Here is a 9,154-nt window from a genome sequence, read left to right as displayed (position 1 = left end):
ACATTGGCTCTATATGTAACGAAGTTACAAATTGCTTATAGGAATCCATTTTTTTTAGGCAATAAGCAGCTTTCTAGGCTTATTACAATTCATAGTATTCTGGAATAAAACCAATGGATTCTCTGTTATGCACACCTTGACTTTACATTATCATGTTACAATGCAGTGATTTTTACTCTTTTGATTCCCTATAGGCAATAAACAGCTTTCTAGGCTTAATGCAATGCATAGAAGAATTCCGGAATAAAACCAATGGATTGTCTTTGTTCACTTTGACACTACACGTTACCATGTTACATAGCAGTGACTACTTCTCAGTGCTTATAGGAATCCATTGGTGCTTCTTACGAAATTGATAAGTTTCTTGGCTTAACACAATGCACAGCAGAATTCCAGAACCCGATTCTTTTTAGATAAAAAAACACAGCTTTTCTGACAATACAAGGCATAGAATAAATATGAATAAAACCAATGCATTATTCACTTTGACACTACACGTTACCATGTTACAAAGCAGTGATGTCTGCTCAGTGCCTAGAGGAATCTGTTTATTCTCAGACTATTGTATAGAAAACTGTTTATTGTTTTCTAGGCTTCATACAATGCATAGCAGAATTCCTGAATAAAACAAATGGATTGTCTGTTTTGTTCACATTAACTCTATATGTTACTGTGTTACAAATTAGTGATTTCTTCTCAGTGCTTACAGGAATCCATTGAATCTCCTTAGACAATGATAAATGTTCCAGCCTTAATACAATGTATAGAAGAATTCCTGAATAAAACCAATGGATTGTTTGTTATAGAGTCAAAGTCAGAATAACAGAATAACTAAGAAGAAATCACTGCTTAGTAATATAGTAGCATATAGTTACCATATTACTAAGCAGTGATTTCTTCTTAGTTTTTACAGGAATCCATTGATCCTGCTGAGACAATAACTTCCTAGGCTTAATACTATGCACAGCAGATTTCCTGAAAACAAAGAAGGGATTGTCTGTTATGCCCACTTTGACTATATGTTTTCGGTTACGAAGTTGTGATTTCTTCTTAGTTCTTACAGGAATCTATTAAATCTTCTTTGAGAGTAAAAATCTTAGAATGACCCTATATTATAAAGTAGTATTTCTTCTCAGCGCTTACAGGAATCCATTGATTCCTATGAGAATAAGCATATGGAATCTCTATATTACCATATTACAAAGTAGTGATGTCTTCTCGGTGGCTTCAAGAAACCATTGATTCTCCTTAGACAATAAATAGCTCTCTAGGCTTTATACCATGCATAGAAGAATTCCTGAAGAGTTGTCTGTTATGCTCACTGACTCCCTGTGCTACAATGTTACAATGTAATGAATTCTTCTAAGAGCAAGCAGGAATCCATTCATTTGTGAAGAATAAAGGTTAATTGGATATGCAGCAGAATTCCTGAGAAAATTAAGGGATTGTCAAGCACACTTTGACTTTGTATGTTACCATGTTACAAAGTAGTGATTTCTTCTTAGTACATATAGGAATCCATTGTATCTTCTTTGAGAATAAGCATCTTTCTAAGCTTATTAGAATGACTCTATATGTTACCATATTACATAGTAGTGATTTCTTCTCAGTACTTACAGGAATCCATTGATTCTCCTTAGAAGTTCATTGATGAAATGAGCTTTTATCTGGGGAATCATTGGACCTTTCTTGTGCTGTTGTAGTGTATGGAAAGATTATATAATTCTAAAATTGTTTTTCTAAAAAGAATTTACTAAACATTGTTAGCCAGTACATCACAGTGTTTGTTTCTCTGTATGTGTGTTCCTTCAGGATTTTCTACTATTGCTGATGGGGCTGTGTTGGGGGAAAGGGGAGGGTGAAGGGTGGGTGGTAGAGTGACATGAGGAAGAGACTCTAAACGTGTCACTTAAGCCACTCTGTGTTCCTTGGCAGGTGTGCTTTAAGTCTCTTCTGACACTTGGAAAACATCAGGCAGTACATCAGTAGTAAAGGACGAAACCACAACAAAAACACATTTGCAGAGATGGTTTATTTCTTGGATCCTACACCAAAAAGAATGGAAAGCCAGTTTTCTGCAGCCAGAGGGATGCATATTGGTATGTGCGAAAATGTTGGGGAGAAAGTAACATCTGATTACCTAGTGCAACCTGGTAGCTGCACTGCTGATCAAAGCTTATGTTTAAAGAATATTTCTAGATAGGTTAATAATGTCCTGGTTAATATTTCTAGATAGATTCAACTGTTTCAGTCTGAAGCAACAGAGCAAAGTTAGAGTCCAGTGGAACCTTTAAGACCTACAAAGTTTAATTATTCCCATATACACAGAATTAAACTTTGTTGGTCTTAAAAAGGTGCCACTGGACTCAAACTTTGTTTTATAGTATTTGTTCGCCAGTGCGGGGCTACTTAGCTTCTATTTTGTACAAATGCATTTTTCTCCAGGACGGAGTATGAGAGTGTATGGATCCTGAGAGTTGGTAACAACAGCTAGTTAAAGAAGGTACTGCCTGGTTAGCATTCATATGTGAACAAGGTAGTCTGCCACCCCCCCAAGAACACTCATTTGTCTATGAATTGGTTGGCATAACTTTCATCAGCAGGGGAGGCAGGACTCTGAATGACTTGCAGGCAGTTCATTAGGCAGGTGGGTCTTGCCTTTCCGGAACTTTTCCCATAACCTTTCTGATCCAAGGAAGGTAGGCAGAAACACGGGTGTAAAATGATGGTGGCACATGGAAGCCAAAGGAGACGACCCCATGTGCAGCTCCATTGCAGACCAGAGCACTTCCCGAATCCCCCTGAGAAAATAATATCAGAAAATGCAGAAAAACCTCAGTTTGACATGGGATATATCCAAGCTGCAATCCCTAAATGAATCTAGATGGGCTCCATTGTTCAAACCCCCTAGGAGAATTTTGCTGAACTCAAACATTTGTCAAACTTTCTAATATTTCCCTCCCTCCAAAATGAAAAAAAAAAATACCAAAACACATAAAGCGGACAGGTGGAAATCTTCATTGTGCAATAAATTCTGCAAGCATCTAGATTCATTTAGAGATTGCAGCTTGTGAAATGATGGGAATAAGGTTTTATTATGACAATTACAATTCAAGAAGCTTTTTAAGGTCGATGCTGAGCTGATAGTGGTAAGCAAATGAGTTAAATGTTGTGCTAATGAGCTCTGGCACCTCTTTTTCTATGAAATGACCCCTGCCCAGCTGCAACAGAAATCCTCCTCTTTGGGAATGTGAGAACCATTAATTACATAATCTTTCTTTTGTGGCACAAAAGCAAATATTTGCGGGGGAGTGGATAAGAATGAAAGATCATAAAATTTAGAGGTTCTGGAGCTCCACTCCTGTGAGCTCCTGCCCAAAATGAGTCCTGCAGCTGTTCATGATTTCAAGCTCCGGTATGATCCATTTAGCTTCATAAGCAGACACTTTTGCTCATATCAGAACTAGGAGTGAATGATTCATTCTGTCACACCTCTTGCAAAAAAACTGTTTCCTTGTGCCAGATGCCTGTTGCATCTCAGTGGGATTCAGAGACTCTATCCAGGAGGACATCTCTTTGTCTAGTACACTCTTCTCCTGCCCTTCCTCCATGGAATTCTGAACAACATACCATGATTCTTCCTTCCCTGTCTGGAACCTCACAACAAACTAGTGAGGTAAGGCTGGGAAAGACCTCATCTGGAGTATTGTGTTCAGTTTTGGGCACCACATTTTAAGAAAGATGTAGACAAGCTGGGATGGGTCCAGAGGGTGATGAAGATGGTGAAAGGTCTGGACTGGAGACCAAGTCCTATGAATAAAGTTTGAAGGAGCTGGGCATGTTTAGCCTGGAGAGGAGGCAGCTGAGAGGTGATATGATCACCATCTTCAAGTACTTGAAGGGTTGTCATATAGCGGATGGTGTGGAATTGTTTCCTGTGGCCCCAGAAGGTAGGACAAGAACCAATGGGTTGGAATTACATCAAAAGAGTTTCTGACTCAACATTAGGAAAAACTTCCTGTTTCCTTAGTGCTTCCTCGGGAGGTGGTGGGTTCTCCTCCTTGGAGGTTTTTAAACAGAGGTTAGATGGCCATCTGACAGCAATGAAGATCCTGTGAATTTAGGGGAAGTATTTGTGAGTTTCCTGCATTGTGCAGGGGGTTGGACTAGATGACCCTGAGGTTCATTCCAACTCTATGATTCTAAAGTGTGACTGGCCATACAGTTATGTTGATAACTGTGTGGGAATTTGAACGTCCAAATACTTTTGCACTCTTACTTTTTGCACTATGATATCTTAAAGCTGGAACCCTGGTCTTGATTCTGCTGCAGCTGATTGCAAAAATAGGATTCCCCAGGGGTAAACATATGCTAACACAGGAGCAGCCTGATATTTAAGATTTCAGTGTTCTCTGAATAATTTTCTAACTGCTCATGCAGTTCCACATCTAAACAACATCAGGAATATCAGCTATCCTGAAGGAAATTCTAGTTCCAGCCAAGGAGCTCTTTCTGCTACAGTTGTGAATGTTTATTTCTCTGAGATGCCAAACTGATATTTTGACTCTGCTGCTTCAGGCTGGCTAGGAGAGCAGAGGGGGCTGTCAAGGTGGAAGGCAAAATCCAATTATTTTATTTAAAAGCCCTTCAGAAAGATTCTAATGTGGACTTCTCCCTGAACTGCTATTCTTCTGCACGTAAGGAATTGTTCTCCCTTCAGCATTCCATACTGTGATTCCCCCTCTGAGATCTAAACTAGGGAAAGATATGAACTGGGCAACTTTCAGACAAATAGACTTCCAGTTTATGGTGTTTATGTGCCACAAAAGAAATATTATGTAATTAATATTTTTTTGCATTTCCAAAGGATATAGCGAAAGGGGAGGATAAATTTGTACAACTTGTATAACAAAAACTGTTCTACCAACCTGATCTCTGTCCCATATTGTTTCCCTAAGTGTTGGTAGCCATTTTAACATCATTTTAAATGCTGAGCCATGTTATCATTTTAAATGCTAAGAGGGCCTGGGTTGGATGTTCATCAGCACTTGATAAAGCATTGCAGAGGATGATGACCTCATGCGAGATCATCCGCCCATTTTGCTGATGGAAAGTCACAACTCCATAGTATAAATTCATGCCATGAAATCCTGCAAACCTTGTATCTGCACCACTTTAATGCCAAGGATTGTTGCAGAGAAGCAAAAGTACCTATTGAAATATCTGGTGACATCTTCAAGCCTCCCTAGGAATTATTAAGCTTGCCACTGGGTGAAAGAACCAAGGTGTCAGCACTCACGTTGCTGACATCGCAGAGCTTGGAACGGCTTCCTGCACAAACCATCCCATTGGTGAGTTCTGGGAGAAGCTGCAGGCACTTCCTGCGGCCAGGGAGGATGACGTGGGTCATAAAAAGCTTTGTTGAGCCTTCCAACCGGTCATCAATGCGTCCCCAGCCAGCCACGATACATTCTGTGTCTTTGGGGAGATCCTTTTCAGTCTGTGGTAAAGGAATTACTTGAACGTACTTGTTAAGCTTGGCTTCACGATCCAGCTGTCAGCAAGGAAACAGAAAATTACTTGCTCTCATTAAAATTATCTGCTCTCAGGTTAACTATCTCTATGTGATATGCTGATGGAGTGGGTTTTGTGAGCTGAGGGGGGGAAGGGACCTGACATGCAAAGAAGCTACAGGTGACCTCCAAAAAGCAACATGTGTTGTCATTAACAGAAATGGAAGACTAAACCATTCCTGAACAGTGGTACGAGAAACAGAAGTTGGTTGGAAAGCAGACATTTCAGAAAAGTGGCTCATTCCAGCAGACATTGTGCAGCCTTTTGTCAATGTATTTAAAGAACACACAATTCCCCTTGCAAGTTCACAATTCCTTTGTAGCACCGCAGGCAGTGACTGGAGTCAAGAGCAGAAGAGAAAAGAAGATGGCTCTTTTTCTGAAATTCATAAACTGCTTCATGAGATGATCAAACCTGCAATGTGCTTACATTTCTGTCCTTGTATTTTCCAGTTTAAATGGGCACCTCAAATAAAATTCATTTCTCTTGAACTCTTAATACTCTGCTTCCCTCACTGAAGTTTTTGTATATATGAGGATAGGATTTCTTCAACAGTCACTCCCTACAAGGGTTCAGGGCTGATCCTGTATAGGATCCCTAGAACTTCCCACCACCGAGGAAGTTCATGCTGCAGAATGCTGGGGCGGGGGGAGTGTCACTGGTAACCTTTCCTCTTACCTTAAGAAGAAGGATGTCATTGTATGGCGTTCCATAATAAATCTTGTAGTCTGGATGTTCATGGGCGCTTTCAACCCTGAACACCTGCTGTGTGTCTTCTACAGCATTCAGATCATGAGCTCCCAGAATGACAAGGATGTCTCTTGGAAAAATAATAGGAAGACAAAAAGCTGTTTTAGACCAAACGCATCAGCTGTGGCTCAGAAAATGCTCAGGGAGAATTTAGTGTGCCGACACCTGGGGCACATTGTGATACACATTGGAACCTTCATCCGACACCTCTCCCAAGGCCCCTGACTGCACACACAACATTGTATTGCCTCTGAAGGTGAATCTGTTGGAGATGGATTTACTTCAAATGCTGTGCCTGCACCTCCTTTCCTCTCCCCGAATTCTATTGAGAATCAAGTATATATTCTGCATACCAATGAGAAAACCTGGATAGTGTTGGTCTCTCCTGATTCGGTCAGTTTCACAGTGGGCATGTCTTTTGAAATAGGAGCTTAATTCCAGCTGAATTTATGGTGGGGTCGCCATTAGTGCCCCCCCCCAAATTGGTAGTCAAGAAGTTTGACACTAATGGTTGGGGGAAAAATTGTTGCCAGGGAATGCCTTAAAAATTTAGTGAGAAGATGCTGACCACGTGGCCAGAGATGCAGTGGGGAGGCTGCTGTGCAGCAGCTTGGTGGAGGAGGTGAAGATGTTAAAGTTTTGCAGCCTGAGCTTCCCCCCCCCCCCATTGTTATTTTGAAATGAGATGAGAAAAGCAGAAAACTGGTTGAGATCGACCAGACTTTCTTCTTTTAAAACAGGCTGCTGCTGCCCCAGAGGAGGTTCCACAGCGCTATCCTTGCATTTGAAAACGTTTGTGGTCAGAGTCAATTTAAAATAAAACCCTTTTTTTCAGAAACAAACTTGTCCAAATGGGGACTCAAACCAACAACCTTGCAGTTAATAGCACTGTTTCAACCAACTGCTGAAATGAAAGGTCTGGCCATTCCTGCAAACAAGTCAGACAAAACCAATTATTTCCCTAATCTATTTCAAAAGATACACCTAGTTCAAAAATTATCAAAAAATGGCCTTCGATGGGGGGTGGGAAGGAAAAGTCTGAAAAAATGTTTATGCTTTAAAATTACATTCTGCTTGGAAGCAGACTAAGGTGTATGTGTTTGTGGGGGGGGGGGGGGGGGGATAATCACAGAAGGACTCTGAAAAGACCCAGGGGGGATGCAGACTGAAAGCGGATTCAAAGTTGAAGGGGAGGGGGGAATCAATGCAGAAAGAGAACACAGTTAAAATGCACAGAGGTATGCAGAAGCAGGAGCAAAACTGATGGTAATGCACAGTGAAAGCAAGGGAAATGAAGGCGCAGAAAGGGCCATTGACTACTACCTGGACTCCATAAAATAACTCACCCATTGCAGTGAGCTGCAGTCATCACCCATTGAGGGGCCACCAGGAAGCCACCACAGTTAAAATGTCCATGCACTTTCAGAGCTGCTGCATAGGGTCGGGAATGTGGTGAGGCTTCGTGCCCTCCAACAATCCAACTGTGTAAGGTGGCTGAAATACACAAAACTGGATGGTTTGCCCCTCTTGAAAGCACAGGTTAGCAGGAGCAAGTCCAGTTTAGCAGGAGCAAGTCATTAGGAACACAGACCATGTGCTGGATCAGACTAAAGCCAATCATATCAATTTAATAACTTTTTATCCCACCCTTCCTCCCAGAAGATCAGAATAAAGTTCATGGGTTTTGCTCCTCTTAGTTTAATCCTCCAAACTATGAGGGAATTCTAGCTGAGAGTTACTCAAGATCATCCAGTGAACGTCATAGCAGAGTGGGAATTTGAACCTGGTTTTTTCATATCAAAGCCAATAATCTAACCACTATACAAGCATGCAAATATGGACAAAAGCTTTTGGGAAACTCCCAGTTTCTAGCACTTGGAGACAGTCTACTTCTAACAGTTTGGTGTTTCTTGAATTTGTCTTCTGAAATAGATTGCATGAATGCACTTTTTAAACCCATCAAACTGTTGTGCGCTTCATGTGCTTTAGAATTCCATAAATAAAATTATGCATTATGAGCACCAAAATGGAAAAATATGCAGTGGCCTTTCCCCCTTTTCAAAATAGCTTGGTTCACACCCACCCAACAAATGTAACACCAGGCTTACTGGACCAAATTGGCAGCCAAATGCTTCTTAAGAAGTCCAGAAGCAGGGCAGGACAGCACCAACCTTTCCCTCCCTGAGGTAAAATGCCTCTGTACTTTGTCTTCGTTTCACCCTACTTTTATGAATTTGCCTTTTAAAAAGCCATTGATGCTTTTTATATAGAAAATAACAGGGTCAAAATGGGAGAAAATTCCTCCAGATTCATTACAGACAGGAGTCTGATACTCACCACCAGAGCCCACCTGGGCAGCCAAGAGGGCAAGTAGGAAGAAGCCCAGAATTGGGGGCTGCTCCATTTCTGGCACCTTCCCTTTGGTGTTCTTTCAAAGCTGTTGCAATGTGATCTGTATAGCTTCCATTTCATATTTTATCAACCAGCTAGTGACCGTTGAAGCCACAAGGGGAGACCATCTGATCATTCAGCCTGCTATAACTTGGCAGTTAAAGATGATAATGATCAGTTTGAGGATGGGGGTGTGTGGAGAGACAAGAAGTAACGTGAATTACATATTACTGCAAAGAAAAACTGTTTATATTGGGCATTCAGGGTAAACGGTACTTTTGGATCTGATAAAACCATCCTGGTCAGCCCAAAAAACCACAGGTGATTCTGCTGACTGAAAGGGCCTATGCCTCCTCCATTCCTAGTGTTAGTACCCACTACCAGAGAACACAAAGCCAAAGCATTAGAGTAGATTGATTCTTGGTCCTTATAATATAAT

At 41.1% G+C, this 9,154-nt stretch overlaps 1 protein-coding gene across 1 annotated transcript; it reads right to left on the bottom strand.

Moving 5' to 3' along the window:
• Positions 1-2,013: 2,013 nt before the first annotated feature.
• Positions 2,014-8,837, bottom strand: LOC132567731 (mast cell protease 1-like). The gene is made up of 5 exons (XM_060233418.1): positions 8,662-8,837; positions 7,671-7,818; positions 6,253-6,394; positions 5,300-5,554; positions 2,014-2,801 (listed from the first exon to the last, which is right to left on the bottom strand). The coding sequence occupies exons 1-5, from the start codon at positions 8,726-8,728 to the stop codon at positions 2,640-2,642; spliced, it is 774 nt and encodes a 257-aa protein (XP_060089401.1). The 5' UTR covers positions 8,729-8,837; the 3' UTR covers positions 2,014-2,639.
• Positions 8,838-9,154: the final 317 nt, after the last annotated feature.

The sequence above is a fragment of the Heteronotia binoei genome, chromosome 2 (genome assembly GCF_032191835.1).
Source record: "Heteronotia binoei isolate CCM8104 ecotype False Entrance Well chromosome 2, APGP_CSIRO_Hbin_v1, whole genome shotgun sequence".
Taxonomy (NCBI): domain Eukaryota; kingdom Metazoa; phylum Chordata; class Lepidosauria; order Squamata; family Gekkonidae; genus Heteronotia; species Heteronotia binoei.
This window is presented reverse-complemented; position numbering and strand designations above follow the sequence as displayed.

Coding starts and splice junctions, on each gene's coding strand:
- LOC132567731 (XM_060233418.1), bottom strand. CDS start 8,728: ATGGAGCAGCCCCCAATTCTGGGCTTCTTCCTACTTGCCCTCTTGGCT. Junction 6,395..7,670: donor ACTGCAGCTCACTGCAATGG/GTGAGTTATTTT, acceptor TATTTTTCCAAG/AGACATCCTTGTCATTCTGG. Junction 2,802..5,299: donor AGCTCTGCGATGTCAGCAAC/GTGAGTGCTGAC, acceptor TTATTTTCTCAG/GGGGATTCGGGAAGTGCTCT.